Consider the following 19,028-nt stretch of genomic DNA (forward strand, 5'->3'; position numbering starts at 1 on the left):
AAAAGGAAACAAAATAAAAGAAAACAATGACATATAGTTACATAGTTACACTAATGTGATAATACATTACATTTGTCAGTCTGTCAGCCTGTCTGTCTGTTTTTCTATCTATTTAGTTTTATATCAAGATATTCATTTCTGTGAGTGTGTTTGTATGTCTGTCTGTATTTTTGTCTGTTTAGGTTCTGAACTCCATTTCTGACTGTCTTTGTGTGCCTGTCTATCTAGGTCTCAGATTCCACTTCTTTCCTTGTGTGCCTGTCTGTCTAGGTCTCAGACTCCATTTCTGTCTTCAAGTGCCTGTCTGTCAAGGTCTCATCTCCAAATCTGTGTGTTTTACTTTGTCTCACTTGCTGTCTGTTAGGCTCTCAGACTTCGCCATTTCTGACTGTATCTTTGTGTGTCCATCGCTCTTGATGTCTCTCTGTCAAGTTCTCAAACTCCATTCTGTCTCTATCAATCATGCTGCCCATCTATGTCTCAAACTCCATTTCTGTCTGTCTTTGTAGACCTCGTAATCTGTCTATCTAGGTCAGAGGTCAGCAACCTATGGCACATGTGCCACAAGGTCACAGCACGTCAAGAGATTTTGTGTGGCATGTGAAGGGCAGCAAAAAATCTTGATTTTAACAGTGTTACTCTCTTACTGGTGGTAGGCATGCTTTCATTTTATAATTATTCCGGAAAAAAGTGGCACGCTATGTAAAATAGGTTGCCAACCCCTGATCTAGGTCTTAATCTCCATAAATGGCTGCCTATTTGCTGATCTCTGATGAATAACATCACCAGCTTCACTGGCACTGCAGTGCTACCAGCCTGTTGGTCCATCTGTCTTATTATTCTCTTATATTTGCCATTCTGCCTGTCTGTCTCCCACTAACTTTAGACTTTCTCTAGCTATTTAAAATATTACTTTTGCATCACCAATGTGTACAGCCACAAAAACTTTCTAAATGTTAAAATTTCCTAAATGTTAAATCTATTTCCCTTGCTTCCTTTCCACCAGTTTAAGGAACTTACCCTCTCCCCTTTCTCTCCTGGAAAACCTGGGGCACCATTATAACCAATGTCTCCCTGGAAACAAAAACAATTTATGTTACCATGGTATCAAAAATGGTTTGATGCAGCACCTGTTCATACAATAAAAAGAAAATGATATAAAATTCTATTAAGTAATAGTAACTTACAATGAAAAATAAATTATTATTTTAATGATTTTACATAATGAAGTGCATGCAATACAACATTTACTTGTGAATCCTGTCATGTGATGTTTTCAGAGCTACTACAAATGTCTGTGTGGCTTCTTCCCACTTGTCTGTATAATTAATAAAACTTTAAAAATAAACCAACTAAACGATACTTGTTGTCTTCCTCAAATGTAATCCTGCCTTGAAAAAAAACTAACCAACCCAAACTGGTTGTTTTCCCCAAATATAAGCCTGCCTTGAAAATAAACCAACCATCCCATATTGGTTGTTTTGCTTGAATGAAAACCCACCAGCCTGCCTTAAAAATAAGTTAAGCAACCCATACTAATAGTTTTCCTTGAATGATAATGAGCCTTGGAAATAAGCCAAACAATTTGTACTGGTTGCTTCAATTTGTACTGGTTGCTTCAATTTGTACTGGTTGCTTTCCTCGAATGGTAATCTAACTTGGAATAAGTCATCCATCTGATATTGGTTATTTTTATTGAATGTAAACCCATCTTGATAACAAGCTGCTTTAAATATACAGTACACATCTTTCGATAATTTTGACAGAGGGAGAGAGAAGTAAACTGAATACTACAGACAAAATACATTTATTAACAGTAATAAAAGAATAATCAAAACTTTCCATTTGATAAATAAATGGGAATTCATTATCCTGAAGAATTCTAAATCAACCAACCTTTGAGATGGAAAGAATTTGGTAAAACTGACTGAAAGTGTTCAGTAGCATCCTCTAAAAATATGGTCAGAGAGACAATTCCTGTATATATGGCATGTAAAAAGATTCCTGGACCTTTGTATTGCAGTTACCAAGCATTTGAAGAACTTGCAAAACCTTACATAATGCACTGTAGAAAATGTTGTGGTAATGACTCAAGTAACACATTACAACTAATGATTGCCTACTGATTTCAGACTCACAAAAAATAAGCCATATGTCATAACAGGCTGATCAATTTTCATTATCAAGGAATCCAAGCCTCAGCTTATTTGTAAGCTTTTAGGGTATGTATGCTTAGAAATTCATGTATTATTCAAGGATCCCTTTCTTTTAGGTAACCAAAATTTCTACATTTCTAAGTTGGCATGTGATATTCTCTTTTTCTTATTTACTGCCTAATGAAACACTGAAATGTAATGGTGTGAGATAAAATCATGTCACCAAAGTGGTAGTAAAAGTAGTAGCACTATGGTGATGACATCATGTCTGGAACTACTTTCTTTTCCCACTAGGAAATATATCTGCTGATTTGTGTTATATTTCCATATTTAGGCCTAATTTATTTTGTCATCTTCTCTCTCTCTCTCCCTCTTTCTCTCCCTCTTTCTCTCTCTCTCTCTCTCTCTTTCTCTCTCTCTCTCAGTATAAACAGATATCAAAATATGTCATGAAGTCATGATGCAGACAATATCAATATAATTTAAAATCTTCATATATGAGAAGAAAACTGCCAAAAACTGTACGGCTTTAAAGTGGCTCTTTCAGGTATAAGACTAAATCTCACTTTATCTCTAAATCAAGCAAATAACCATGTAAGATTTTTCTCCTAACTCTAAAAACTGGCTGACGACAATAGAAAATGTAGTTTAATAAAAGAAGAATAACTAAAGCCAAGTACCATGTGGACACCATGCTTGACCAATGCTATTTTAAGATTTTATATTTGCTAAGTAGCACCCTTTGATAAGCAGATCTCATATTTACAGAGAGCTGCAAGTTTTATTTGAGCAGGCTTACTGGCGACAAAAATGCATGATGAAACCTAATCGGTGATAATCCTTAACTAATCCATGTGATATGTATCAATTCTTTGTAAAACTATCCAATACATAAACTTACATAAATATCCCCATTACAATATTTTTTTTTTCTTCTTTTGTTTACCCATGCACATCTTTGATGAACAGCATTCTAACTGAATTGTTTTGGATTGACTGGTTTCTTGAGTATCGTTTATGTAAATATGCCAGTTAAACATGCAGTTTTCAGGTAATATTTGGACACCAGTCAAAGTTTAAAGTTTTGAGGGAAAAATAAGGACTCAGTAAGTACACTAGTTTTATATTTGCTCTACTTATGAAATTAAATTAAATAAATTTTTCCTAAAACTTAACTCTGAGTTAGTCTTGTAGTAGGAATATAACTGGGAATGTGATGTCACAGTTCCATTATATCAACACTATATAGTGCCATCAATGGAAGATATCCATGAATGGAATCCATGAACAAAATTTCCTCCATGATGTGCAATTGTGCCTTTTTCATAGTAAACTTTGAAAGGGTTCAAGTGAACATTATCAATGCATGACAGAAATACCAGCCTATATCATCTGCTCTGTGTCCCAATGATCAGAAATTTCCACTCTCATTTACCCACATTGGCTGAACCTAAGACTCCAACTCAAGTGGACAGAGATGTCAGTAAGTAATCTTTAAAGGTGAGCACCCGAGACCACGTGTCCACCCAGGGCCCCCAAATTCTTATACTGAAAAAGATCTATTGATAATAACTGAATAATAGTTTAGTATCAATAAGAACTACTGGTATGAATTTACTGCAGAAAGTTTAAGGAACTTCCTGTAAATGTTCCTAATCGTGGTGTTGTTATAAGTAATCAGTAAATTAATCAATTAGTAGGCAGGGCACCCTGAAAGTGCTAAAAGCCCCATTAACTCAACCCAAATTGCTATTTGGAGCTCTTTTATTGGCAAGCTGGAGAAATCATTGGCAGTTACTTGGATACAAATTATGTAAATATCTAAAAGCAAATGTCTTTTCTGTCTACAATACCTATACAAAGGGCAATAACTCTTGCCAATTACCTCCCCTTGCTGCCTACAGGTGGCATCAGTTTAAGCTGAGTGGAACATCATATAATGGAATGTTTGTATTGCAGGGATGATGGGAGCATATTAAATTAATGTGATCAGGTAAGTATTCTAGGAGAAACATAAATTACTTTAAAAAAACTGCATTCTCCTTCAAATATGTCTCCTATCACATTAACATTAGGATAATTGGGAACAGGTGGAAGGAATGTTGAATAGGTGAAGGGAATGTTGAATATCAATCCTATACCCCATGTAACCTCTGAGGGGAAAATATTGGACTCCCCATATGAAGGTTAACCCATTTTCCTAAGTGTGAGCAACACAACTGGAAACGATGTGGCTTACATCCAGAAAGAAATAATAAAATCTTCTTTATCACATAAAATTTAAGGACAAATCTTCAAACAGGCAAAGAAAAAAGTCACTACTTGTGGGGATAGTGGCACTCAAATCAATGATGTCTTGAGTTTGCACAGGTCTCTGAAAATGCACCACTTCCCTTCATAAGCTTTTTAAGTGGAGAGCCTTCTTGCTCATGCAATTCTTTCGAAGATTGAAGGGTTACACTGTTTATGTTCCAGGGCTCTCAGGACAAGAAAAAGCATGAAGGAGAAGACAGTCTGGGTTAGGATGAAACAAGTGCATCTGAGGGTGTTTGAAAAGATTTGGCCTGGTCATGATCTTCCTACATAGATCTGAGTAGATCGAGGAGATCATTCATCCAGAATTTGTTCCAGTGGAGAAAAGCAAAATGAGATCTGAAGCCCCTCTGAGACAACTTGGACTGACCACTCACTTGGGAAAAAGAGATTAATCCAGCAAGAGTCAGACACATACTGGATAACTGTCTGATGGCAGTCAGGGACACAAGTCAATGTGGAAAACAGAGGCTTGGGGCTAGAGAAACTTCAATTTATATCTCCTTGATGTGACTGTCTTCCAAACTGATTATCAGATTGTCTTTGTGTAAAGGTTTGGAATTGCAGCTGGCTTTTTGGTTGAACAGCCAATGATCCAGTATCTCCTTGTTTCTAGTGATCACATCACTGAGGGTGAATCAGAGATGATGTATAAGGCAATGGTTGTTGCACATATTGATGGAGAGGCAGTTCTTGCCTGCTCCAAAACACCTCTATTTTGCCAATGAGCAGCAAAGTCAATTCAATGTGAGGTTTGCAGGGTCCAGGTGGATGTGCATGTCCAGCTTTGACTGCAAGATGGAATTTTTTGTTGTTGTCAGAGACACCAAGACCAACAAGGAAGATGTGGCCACTATACTGCAAATGAGCTATGAAGTGGTGTGCAGAATGTCTTTATCCACTATATAGAAGTAGGCAAAATCAGTCTGCTGCAGCATTGTTCTTGTTTGTGAAGATCTAATAACAGCAAAGAACACTGGAAGTTGAGTCTCCAAAAAAAGGAGGCTTTGTAAAATTGTCTGGGTCACTGATCTATGCAAATAGACTCAACCAAAACATTTTTATTTTTCTGGATGGGAGAAATTTCCCAACTGCTGGGAAATAAAAATGAAAAAGCCAACTTTACCATCATCAAAACCAACTAAGGCCTTGCCCTATATGTCAATGAGGAAGGGGACTGAGGCAGAGATTCTGAGCTCAGCAACACCTCATGAATTCCTCTACTGCCGCCCTAAGGCTATACTCAGTCCATTCAACAGTGGGATCTGAGCATGAATTATCATCAGGTTTATCCCCACGGTTAGGGTATGGGCTGTCCTGGACAGGATCAAAATCAATATCTGGATAGTACATTCCTGAAGGTATAGATGAGGTATGGCCTTTGTTTCTGATAATATCATGGTACCATCCAAGAGGGTAAGCAGTGAGTGTGGTTAGATGATATGGATCAAGATTCAAATGGCTGGATGGCATGGTCAGCAGCCAAGATGGCATAAAAATTGATATGCAGTTAAACAGTATGGATAGAGAACTAGATGGCTAGATATTATGGTCGGCAGTTGCAGACAGCATCAAAATTGAGGTGCTGCTAGATGGCACTGCTCATCAAGTCAATGTACACACCATACAAATTCAGTGGAAACTCCCTCAAAGAGTTGAAATTATGCCTAAAAACAGGAGGATAGAAGGATGTAGAAATAGTCATTCAAGTTATTTATAAACCACATGTGCCTGGACTTACAGGCCTGGAGACCATGCTTGGACATGCGGGGGGGGGGGGGGGGGTTTACACAAACTGGGATAACTCAATTTGGATTGAAACTAGCCCAAAGTATCAAAATATTCTCCAGATGTAACAGCGTCCCTGACTAGTCTGACCAGAAACATCAGTACTCTTAGTCCTTTGATTCTATACATTTGAAACATCAGTACTCTCAATCCTTTGATTTTCCATGTCACTCCCTCTTTCCTGCAAATTTCCTCTAAACTGTCAACATTTATTCTCCAAGGTTGTACCCTTTGTATATGCAAGACACAAGTCATGACATTCTTGCTGGCTTGCATTCATGCATTTAACATTCTTGGTTGTCAATCATAGTTGATTCTGAAATAACAAAGTAAGAAATAGAGAAAAAAGAAATGCATAATTAACTGCATTAAAATTGTCAAAGAAACCCCATATACCAGGGGTGATAAATAAATGGAGTATGTGAACTCCAACTTCGGTATGTTCTAATGCAATGTAACCATGTAGGTCCATGTGATCAGAGAATGCAGAAACTAAGCCTGCATAAGTAAAAAAATGGACATAATTATGGTCAAAATTTAAAAAAAATAATGTATAAAACCTGTAGAATAATCCTGTATACATCCAAAATAACACAATTCTTAAAGGTAGGAATCAAAATTTTTGTGATAATACAAATATCCACTTGGATTGGGCAGGTTGGGATTGGGTTAGCAAAGTGAACAATATTGTCAGTTACTACAGCAAAAACTTAAACTGGAGCCACCAGTAGGTACTGAAGGGAGGTAATGGCCAAGAGTTATTGCCCTTTGTCAATAAATTTTAGACAGAAAAGATGAATTTTCATCTTTGGGATGATTGGATTTGGAAGGTAGTTGGAAATTAGTACCATCTGGCACTGAATTCATACATCTTTACAGTACAGGACCAAGACTGGGCTCTAAGTGTCAATATCCATTAATAATAACTGCAGTTGGTTTGAAACACTTGCCCCTTTCTCCACAGAAATACTCTTGCAAAATATAAACTTTGAGCTTGCCTGGAAAATCAAGCAGTGAGTTTGTAAAATGGAAAACTTAAGATGGGTAAAATTATAATGCTAATGAGACAAAAATAAATAAATAAATACAAATATAAATAAAAAACACAACATGGGTAAAGGCCTAGTGACTCAGGTTCAGGTGTTTAAGATTTTCTGTAAGACCATGATCTGAGTCGTGATTCAATTCTGCAAGGAATTAATTTTGCATCATCCAGAAAGCCCAGCTTTTCAGGAGTACTAGAATTTGTAAGAGGGAGGGGTTCAGTCTGCAATGGGAGTTAGTTATTCAATGACCCTTCAAGTAATGGACACTGGGATCGGTTTGGACCTAATCACCAGTAGGTACCCCCTGCAAATAACCTAACAAATGTACTTATTACAAGTTGTGAGAATTTAAAGGTTGAGAGCAGTCACTAGCTACTAAGGGATGCTAAACATCAATTATGATTGGTTGTGTATGTTGAATTTAGTTACCTAACTGTATCAAACATGGTGTAATAAGAAAACACTTATTTGGTCAATCTCATGGCACTCAGAATAGTGGGCTCCTTCTATGACCAAAAAACAAAGACAGGAGGTCAATTAGTCTTAATTTTCAACTGTCATTCACTGTGTCAGGTATGCACAAATATCAAACAGCCAATCAGATCATGAAAAAAAGAATGGCAAGTTTTCTTGAAGAAGGTTAAATTCAAACTAAATTCAAAATTCAAAACGGGTAACCTGTTCCCGTTTCAAAGTGGGACCTCAGCTTTTACTGTACTATAAAAGCAAGAAAAATACACACAAAATTCAATTTGAAACGTTAAATAAATGTAGATTTACCTTGTCTCCTTGGGGACCAGATTCTCCACGAGCTCCATCCCGGCCATTTTTACCCTGTAATGAATATTATAATGTTAGAACTCTATTGACTGGGTTTTTGCATTGTGACTGCTGAGTCCTAGTTTCACGTCATCAAGCTAAACCCAGAAGGTAACATCAACTCAGAAATTTTAATGTACGGAACCACACAAACAAGGTTCTAAAAATTGTACTATACTGAATAAACCATAGAAAAAAACAATATTGACAAATCTAATAAAATAGCACTGAGAGATATGCCACCAGTGCCACAGCATTTGATATGTGATGACATAACAGTCACAGCAAGCAAGTCAAGTCACCAAAGTGGAACCGTAACATCTAAAGCCATTTTCATGGAGGCAGACATTATTTATCAGGTAACTGCTTGACAAAATGGTTCTTTTTTTCAATAAGATCTCAGCTTCCAACAAAATAGTTACTAATCCTTGTTATTATATTCATGTAGTAAAAAAATGTTTATAATGGTACGATTACCATCAGAAAAATTCATTTGAACTCATGTAATGGTAATTACATTTTAAACAATATACATCTGTTTAAGTACATGTTATCATGAAAAAAATATATGTTATCATGAAAAAAATATATGCTATCATGAAAAAAAGATAAACCATTAAGTTATACCACCTGCTGAAAGTGTCAAAATACATGTATTTTGTTTGGTCAAGGGACTGGTGTACATGTACATGTACCACCCAAGTGAATCGTCATAAAAATTACTTTTAACTGAAAATGTTTTTGTCCAATAACTTAATGACTATTAAATTAGTCCTGAATTTATTTGGATGGAAAAAACTTAAGCTTAAAGGTTCAGTCTAATTAATGTCTACAACACTCTCTAGAACCTCGCTGGTTTCGGGTACAATGGCTGGTACCGAGTCACTGTCGCAATTACATAATCTGAGAAATCAACATCCTCATTACCAATCCTAAGTAAGCATAACACATGAAAGATCAAAGGCAAGTATAACCATTATTGTCACTGTCACTTGTAATGACATCTCTATGCTAACTAATGTTTGCTACACAAACTGTGGAAACATCACACTATCCATGATAAATCAAACCAATTTATTTCAAGTTTAATGACATTAATGAAAAATATCTCTCATAACTTGAATGACACATGTATTCCTATTGATAAAAAAGTGTTTAATTACAAATATGTTTTTACATATATGTAATAATTTAATAGGTGATGTGCTAAGTTGAGATCTTGAATGGCAGGTAAGGGCCTTGATTAACTCCAGACTGTTCCATTTAAACATACATGGAACTCAGCGAAGGCAGATATATTGTACTCTGATTATTGGAACAGCTCATATGAAAATGACACAAAATTGTAATTACATCTATGTGTGTATTTCACATCAAAAGTGTCATCCCTCGGCACCAAGTATGTTTAACTGGAACAGCTCATATGAAAATGACACAAAATTGTAATTGCATCTATGTGTGTATTTCACATTAAAAGTGTCTTCCCTGGGCACCAAGTATGTTTTACTGGAACAGTTGATATGAAAATGATACAAAATTGTAATTGCATCTATGTGTGTATTTCACATTAAAAGTGTCCTCCCTGGGCACCAAGTATGTTTAACTGATACAGTTCATATGAAAATGATACAAAATTGTAATTGCATCTATGTGTGTATGTCACATTAAAAGTGTCCTCCCTGGGCACCAAGTATGTTTAACTGGAACAGCTCATATGAAAATGACACAAAATTGTAATTACATCTATGTGTGTATGTCACATTAAAAGTGTCATCCCTGGGCACCAAGTATGTTTAACTGGAACAGCTCATATGAAAATGATACAAAATTGTAATTGCATCTATGTGTGTATTTCACATTAAAAGTGTCCTCCCTGGGCACCAAGTATGTTTTACTGATACAGTTCATATGAAAATGATACAAAATTGTAATTACATCTATGTGTGTGTTTCACATTAAAAGTGTCATCCCTGGGCACCAAGTATGTTTTACTGGAACAGATGATATGAAAATGACACAAAATTGTAATTGCATCTATGTGTGTATGTCACATTAAAAGTGTCATCCCTGGGCACCAAGTATGTTTAACTGGAACAGCTCATATGAAAATGACACAAAATTGTAATTGCATCTATGTGTGTATGTCACATTAAAAGTGTCATCTCTGGGCACCAAGTATGTTTAACTGGAACAGCTCATATGAAAATGATACAAAATTGTAATTACATCTATGTGTGTATGTCACATTAAAAGTGTCTTCCCTGGGCACCAAGTATGTTTTACTGGAACAGTTCATATGAAAATGACACAAAATTGTAATTACATCTATGTGTGTATGTCACATTAAAAGTGTCTTCCCTGGACACCAAGTATGTTCTACTAGAACAGCAGTCAACCCAATGATATATTTTCAAGGAAATTTCTTTACAAGCAACTCTAAGAAAGTCAAGCACTATATGAAGAGTCAATTGTCCAAGAAACCATACAAACAATGGAGAATTTTTTCCCACCACTGTATAACTAATGGACAGACACTGATGAACATGCGTGATCCAGATATCATGACAAAACTTTGTACTAACCCTTCTTCCTGGTGGTCCTACAGGTCCAGGCATTCCATGAGGTCCAGTTGCTCCCTGAATAGAAGACAATATTGTTTCAAAATCATACTGTCTGTTTTTTCATACCCTTGCATTTTTTATACACTGTAGTTCATAAATTAGGAGTTATTTTGTCCTTATACTTTTTCAAACCATTGCATTTTTATACACTTTAATTCACAAATAATGAGTTATTTTGTCCTTATATTTTCCATACCATTGCATTTTTTATACAATTTAATTAATAAAATAGGATTTATTTTGTCCTTAAATTTTTTCATACCCTTGCATTTTTTATACACCATAATTCATAAAATATGATTTATTTTTTACTTACATTTTTGCACAGAGATTTTATACTCATACTGTCAGCAATCTTTCATACACAGTCAATTCATAAACATAATAATCTGATAAAGATTTATTTTGTCCTAATTGTATATTCTTGCTTATAAGTTGAATACAACTGCAAACTTCAAACAGCCAGGTCTGCCATCACATAATGTGCTGACAGATCCAAGTCTATACAATTTTTTAGCCCACCCCCACATAATGAGCTGACAGATCCAAGTCTATGCAATTTTTTAGCCCCCCCCCCATGAATGCTTCCTATGACACTGGTGTTAAAATTAGGGTAGGTATTTCTTTTTTTAACCATATCTATATTATATGATCTGTGTATACAATGTACTAAGTGCTTCAAGTACTGGGCTCAGTTAGAGGTACAAATAAATTTCAGGATTTGTTTTTTCCTTTAAATTTTACCTTTAAACAAAAAAGAAGTAGGGCTGGCAATGAAAAACAGTGACAATCAGCCAACCTGAGTAATCAGTAGAAAAAACAACAGAGACCCTTATCCACCTGCACATTATGCAATGGCAGATCAAGGTCTATGTTGTTTGCAGTTGGACTTGTCTATAAGCAAGTATATATGGTACACTGTTGCATAAATCTCTATATTTTTATGAACCTTTTGCAAATATTGTACTTAAGGATCAATTAAAACCTAATGATAAATATTTTTCTTGCAATATCATTATTTGCATATCCAAAATATAACTAATAACAGGTGTTCCAAAGAATGTGGTGTGTCATCTATAAATTCACAAATCAACTGGTACATACTTGCTTATAAGTTGAGTCCAACTGTAAACTGCACAGCCCCAGTTCTGTTATCACATACAAAAGCAGATCTGGGTCTGTGCAGTCTGTTAGGAATAACATCTAGAACAAACAACACAAGCCATAATCTGCTGGTGCAGTTGTAGTTGGACTTGACTTGTAATCAAGTACATAGTAAATACCAATGAAAATGTGAATTTATGCAAAACCATGAAAATATGTGACATTCCAAAACCGCCTCATAGCACTGTAACATTGTGGATGACAAAAATACCATCACTGGAAAAGTTATACCTGATACTTACCATGTGCAGACATGAGAAAAAAAAAACCTATGAAAACTTACAGATGATACAGTTATATATAAGTAAAACAGTTTAATCACATTTATAAAAAAAATTTAAATTAAACTTAAGTCCAGTCTTATCTTCCTGACATCCATTTATCCAGCATTCACATTCATACAGAGCACTCCCTTGGTATAAAGTCCCTCATTATAACACCATTCCTTTTAAAAGGTGGGTATGGTCATGACTCCTTTTCATTTAGTAATAGTAAAATTATATCTATTATGTATGTCACTATAAGGCATGATAACACAATAGTGAGGGAGTACAATAACATCTAAGACTGCAGTCAATCATTTGAAGTCATTCAAATTTACCACGTTTATCAAACAAAACTGAAACTTATAGAGGGGTAGAATTATTTACTAACCTGTTCACCTGGTGAGCCAGGATCTCCTTTAGGGCCATCGGCTCCTGGTGGTCCCTGGAATACAAAGCAATCAAGATGAAAGTTAAGAAATGTAATGTTAGATATTTTTTAAAGTAATAAGAGAAAGATTTGCTGGAAAACATTTCAGACCAAGCATTTCATCAACGTCCAGCAGGTACATTATTTCTTTTAGTAAAATATGTGTGGCACAGGCCAAAAACATCTGGAAGCCCATCCATCCAGATATGCATGCATATATATATATATATATATATATATATATATATATATATATATATATATATATATATATATATATATATATATATATATATATATATATATATATATAACATATTCTGTCCACAATTTTGGATGTTTCTAAAGCAAGTCATTTATTTCCCCCAAAGTTCCAAAGCTCCTTTGAGCCTGTATTAAAGTTATTGCAATCTATAAGTTCTTGACCTTCCTCTATGCTTCTCTCCCTCTCAGATTTTTAATTCTGTGCATATATTAGGGGTAAATCTAACTCAACTTTTTTTCTGTTCTGCAAATAAATGTTGGAGAGGAAGCAGCATTCATTACTGTAACAAATAAAAATAAGCAGAGCACGGTTGGTTGACCACAGTCTAGTATGTGACATGTATATGTGGGCTAAAAATAACAAAATCCACTGGTTGCACCTGAATTATACCTCACTTGTAAAAACTGACCAGAAAATGTTTGTGTTTGTTAAGAAGTTACAGTGTTTTTCACTGTGCCAGTCCTATTTTTAGACTCTCTAGTGGTCTAAGGAGTTAGAACCTCTGCCTTGGATGTGGGAGATCTCAGATTTGAACCCCCACCAAGTCATAAAAATAATTTATAAAATTGGTACTAGCAGCAGTCTTGCTTGGTGCTCAGAATTAAGAGGTTAGTGTAAAGACTGGTTGGCCTGGTGTCAGCATAATGTAATTTGGTAGACATGATGCTAGATGTCTACGACATGATACCTCAGTAATAGACATCACTATAAACTGCCTCACTGCAGACATCATAGCAATATGGCCGAAAATTTTGAACTTGCTATGGTGAATGGAACAATGATGCAATTAGCTAATCGGCAATGGAATGCTGATTGACAGGATATGTCAAAATGAAGCTTGAGCAGCTGTTGCAATCATAAGCATAATACAATGTCAGACATCGATAGTATCATCAATGAAATATTATAACTTTTTAAGGCCATGAGTCTAATACACATAAATATACCATAATATGTATGCATATGCAGAATTATGGCTCCTGATCAGTGGTCTTTTTATTCTTCAAAAAGTATTGAACAATTATATAAATACTTACAGCTACTCCTGGGAGACCTGATGTTCCCTGTGGTCCAGGAACACCTCTCATTGATTGCTGAAAAGAAAAAAGTAGGTAATTTGTTAAGTGGTCCATGGGGGTGGGTGGGTAGTACCTGATCAAGATGAAATTCTTTGGAGAGAATAAAGGCCATGTCAAAATGATCTAAACCAAAATACATCAGTATTTAAAAGGTAGAGAGTACGTAGACAGGCAGATATACCAACTGGGTGAATGAGTGAATTGCCAACTGGCTACTAGGATTACTGTCAATATGGATTACTGGTTGTCGACATTGTTGTTATATATATATATATATATATATATATATATATATATATATATATACACACACACAAACAGACAAACAGATAGACAGACAGACAGACAGATAGATAGACAGACAGACAGACAGACAGACAGACAGATAGATAGATAGATAGATAGATAGATAGACAGAATGATAAAACTAGTTCACAGTGATAAAATATCAGTTACATTCTTCAAGTTGCATTATTTCTACCCTCTGACAAATATTTTTTAACCCTTTACTTCATACAACCGTCTTTGGACGCCTCTACAAAAGTCGCATTGAAGCGCCTTTTGACGCTTCTACATAAGTCCAGTGGAAGCGCCTTTTGACTTCGGCTGTAAACATCAGCCATTTTAAGCCGGTTTTCATTGCGCCACCTTCGGGGAAAACCCCTTATTAGATACTACATTTATTTCTGTGAATGACAATTACGTCAGATCACGTGGTCACTGTTTATGTACTGGTCGATATCTGCTATTTAAAATAACTGGGTCGTAATCTCCACTCTCCAAAATGGCGGTCGTGGATTTCATTCAGTACTTATGAAGTTTTCATGATTAGAATCACAATTATGAAAGATTCAATAACCTAGGTAAAGGCTCTGATATTGATATAGGCTGCAATTGGTTTTTATAAATTATCAAATTTAGATGACTTAGTGATGTAGACACAGACGAAAAACTTGTTAATTTTGAGTATGAGAAATGGCAGCTACGGTTGGTCACACGGCCTCACTGACATGACGGTGAACAAGTTCTCTCCAGATTTTAAAGCACATAACAAATTCTTCCATGATAAATAATTACACAGCTATAACAATCGGACTTTACTCTTAAATTGTTCCACATATAATAGATGTGTACCAAAAATGTAAAATGGTTAAAATTGCTGTTAAACGTAACACCACTACATTGCTTAACAGTTCACAGGCAGGCCTATGCATATGCGGTCGGCTAGGTAACAGGTGTTCTATTTATAGCGAGCTGCACTTTGTCACTATGCTCTATGAGGTAAAGGGTTAACAGCCAATATTTTGCATCACTCCCAGAAGACATGTAAATTTCATCAGAAAGGAATTGGACTGAGATGATTTGCATATATCATTTATACTTTCTTACAACAGACTCTGATCTGTCATCATGTAATGTGCCAGCAGATCAAGGTCTCAAGATTTTTGTTGTTCCACTGATTAATCCTAATAAACTGCATAGACCCTGATCTGTTCCTATTTTATGAGATAGCAGATCTAGGTCTATGCAGTTTGCAGTTAGACCTGACTTATAAGTGAGTATATACATATAAATACATACATTGTTTAGAATTCATTTTGTATTTTGACCACTAAGGTATCTCAGTCACCCAGAATTTACAGACTGCCTTCAGGTTGAGGATTCTTCAAATTACTCACCATATGTTGACCCAAAACCATTCTAAAACTGTCAGCAGCATCAGATTTGGTATCAGAGTTCAACTGGAAAGAGAGATATTTTCGTGGATATACAGTGATATTAAAACATTTGAAGTTTATTATAATAAGGCTTACTGAAAAAGCATTATGCATTTATTTTAGACATTAATCAGCCAAATGACAACAGAAAACCCGTTGCATCAACAATGATAAAGAAATCTGTATTGACCAGAAATGGACATTTCATGGAGCTGACAGCTGTCTGCTGTATCTTTTTTCAACCACATTTAAACTTATTTATGTCACTGAAATAAAAAATGTTGCTTCTGTTAAGGCTGATAATCAACAAACTGGTAAAATATTCTCAGAAAATCAGCAGAATGTCCAATCCTAGTTATACACTGAAATATGACTATCATATTTACTATAATTTAAGAACCCTTTATATGCCATTTCGCTTTTGAGATCATCTTCATTCACTAAATTTACACAAAATAAATATGCAGTCACCATCTTGTTGTTAACTTAACAAGAGTACCATGACAAGCACATTAAACATCATGTTTAATAGTCCTCTATGTAGGAACCGAACGGGTATGATTTGAAATTATTCACCAATGAGTTTTAATGACCTGAACCTTTGGTCAAGGTATATTGTCTTACCTAATCTTATCAACTTACAATGATCAAGATCTCTGATCTCTGGACAAAAGAATCTAAAGGTTGTTTATTTACCTTAGTACAAACTAGCCCAGAAAAGGTTGGTTATGAAACTTATACTAGAACAAATATTATTCTGCAAAACCCATTCTTCTCCAAGATACAATGACCATGACCTTGGACTTTTCTATTAAAAAAATCAGCAGACCTCTTTCATACCTTAAATGCAAACCCTCCACAAACTTTGTCAAGGTTCATGGTCTAGAACTAAAGTTATTATGCAAAAACCAGTCACAGTGACCTTGATCTGTAATCCTTTAAAAAGGTCAATAGACTTCTTCGTAAGTGCAAGCCATCCACAAAGTTTGGTAACTGTAGATGATGGAGAACTCAAGTTATTTTAAGTTAGTTTATCCAAATCTGAGGTGTAGAACAAGTTCAAATGCATATATAATTTTTCTTCTTTCAATCAGTGACCTTGACCTTTGACTTTTTGACCCCAAAATCACTAGACTTCTTCCTTATTCTTGGCAAGCCAACTACAAAGTTTGGCAACTGCACATGATGGAAAATTCAAGTTATTCTATAGAAACCATTTTTCTTCTTTCAGTCATAGATCTTGATTTTTGACCTTTAGGCTCTGAAATCAATATGGTTCTTCTTTACACCAAGTGCAAGTCACCCACAAAGTTTAATAATTTTAGATGATGGAGAACTTATGTTAATATGTGGAAACTATTTTCCTCCTTTCTGTCACTGACCCTGACCTCTGAACCTGAAAATGACAGGGTTTTTCCTTAACCCAAGTGCAAGCTATTCACATGTTTGGTGGAGGTAAGTGCTTTAGAACTGAAATTATGATGCAAAAAAATAAAGTTAATGGACTGATGGACAGACAGGGTCATAGTATATTACACTCTGAAAAAATGGTTGACATATAAAAATCAAATTCTTATTTTCACTTCCCTGGTTTCATTTGTACATGGCTGGCATATAACCATGTAAATCACTTTTGCAGGATCTATAATAATGATAAACTTAACAAAAATAAAATAGTGTTTCTTTGCATCAATCTTCTAATGGTTCACTGATGAAGATGGTTTACCAAGGAAAAAGTGGACCTCATCAGCACAAAAGTACTGCAGAATCTGGCTATGTACCATTGTATAGTAAGAATGATAAATAATTCAAACAATGTGTGAATGACTGACATGGGTGGTGGAGTACCAGTCAAACATATATTAATAATTTTACTACTTGCCAATTTATAGAACAATTAGGATTAAAACATCCTGTGCTCAATGAAAATTAACCATTACTGTATAAGAACATTAATTATGACCTGTAAGCAATAGGTTGTCTGAAACTGAATTGAATTATCTGTATCGGCTAGTTTTGAACAGTAAAGCAAATAAGGGACATCCAAGACTAAATATTGGAAGTAATAATACATCTGTGTTATATTCAAGTTCATGTTATAGCAAAGTGCATTATAGTGGGATTCCCTTATTGTCACTTTAATGAATTAAAGTAGGTCATAGTAACTTATTATTTTGTCTAATGCAGTAGCATCACTTGGCATTTGATGTGCTGTTGAAGTCTCACGACAGAGCAACAGTAAAACAAGAAGTCTTTATCAAGCCAATGAAAGTTTCCTAACATCATTTAAAGGAGTATGAGAAATGTGAGTCTAAATGCAGAATCAGAACTTGAAAGTCAAGGATGAAAAAGCTAATTCAAGGCCATAACATAAGCTCTTTGTCCACTTTTATGCAGACTAAAAATGCTAATTCAGGGCCATGACATAAGCTCTTTGTCCACTTTTATGCAGACTAAAAATGCTAATTCAGGGCCATGACATAAGCTCTTTGTCCACTTTTATGCAGACTAAAAATGCTAATTCAGGGCCATGACGTAAGCTCTTTGTCCACTTTTATGCAGATTAAAAATGCTAATTCTGGGCCATGAGGTAAGTTCTTTGTCCACTTTTATACAGACTAAAAATGCTAATTCTGGGCCATGACATAAGCTCTTTGTCCACTTTTATGCAGATTAAAAATGCTAATTCAGGGCCATGATGTAAGTTCTTTGTCCACTTTTATGCAAACTAAAAATGCTAATTCTGGGCCATGACATAAGCTCTTTGTCCACTTTCAAGCAGACTAAAAATGAAAACTTCTCTTCCACAGTATTAGTTAATTTTGACTTCACAATTTGGTCTTCCAAAAAGTATCATAAAACATACCGGTATAACGATCACATTTCCTGGGGCACCTGGGGGACCCATGCTTCCATCAAAACCATCCCTTCCTGGGAAACCCTGAAATGAAATAAAATCTATCGCTTACAAACTTCTGGGAGAACATCAAAATATTATTATTATTGACAGTCAAATTTATGTTTCCATCAATGAATGATTTATGTGATTGATATATTTTATTCAGAAACAGACTTTGTTATGATTTTTTTTGATGGGGATCACTTGAAATTTAATGATAAACAACTGGTTCATCAGAAACAATAGATCATTTGTTTTAATTAGATGGCAGTATGTTTATATATTTTGTCACATTTTTCTGGTTATGGTTAAGTTGCATATAACCCATAAAGTCAAATGGTTTTATGTGTATATTTGTCATCTGCCATGTTGTTGGTACTTTGGCTTCACTAAACAATGAAAGGTACATTTAACTGAAGCTGTTACTTGCATATTTTACTGCTCCAAAGATTCCAACTCACAAAGTC

The 19,028-nt window shown here is 35.1% G+C and overlaps 1 protein-coding gene across 1 annotated transcript in view; it reads right to left on the reverse strand.

Moving 5' to 3' along the window:
• The window catches only part of LOC149778517 (uncharacterized), a 192,779-nt gene that overhangs the window by 133,235 nt on the left and 40,516 nt on the right, over window positions 1-19,028 (reverse strand). Inside the window, exons 8-14 of the mRNA XM_089939397.1 lie at window positions 18,529-18,603; window positions 15,624-15,686; window positions 13,903-13,959; window positions 12,562-12,615; window positions 10,705-10,758; window positions 8,084-8,137; window positions 1,021-1,074 (exon numbers count right to left, since the gene is read on the reverse strand). Of these exons, the coding sequence (XP_089795523.1) occupies window positions 1,021-1,074; window positions 8,084-8,137; window positions 10,705-10,758; window positions 12,562-12,615; window positions 13,903-13,959; window positions 15,624-15,686; window positions 18,529-18,603 (411 nt within the window). The remainder of the gene's footprint in view (window positions 1-1,020; window positions 1,075-8,083; window positions 8,138-10,704; window positions 10,759-12,561; window positions 12,616-13,902; window positions 13,960-15,623; window positions 15,687-18,528; window positions 18,604-19,028) is intronic.

The sequence above is a fragment of the Sinohyriopsis cumingii genome, chromosome 17 (assembly GCF_028554795.1).
Source record: "Sinohyriopsis cumingii isolate HCF-2022 chromosome 17, ASM2855479v2, whole genome shotgun sequence".
In the NCBI taxonomy this organism is placed as follows: Eukaryota; Metazoa; Mollusca; class Bivalvia; order Unionida; family Unionidae; genus Sinohyriopsis; species Sinohyriopsis cumingii.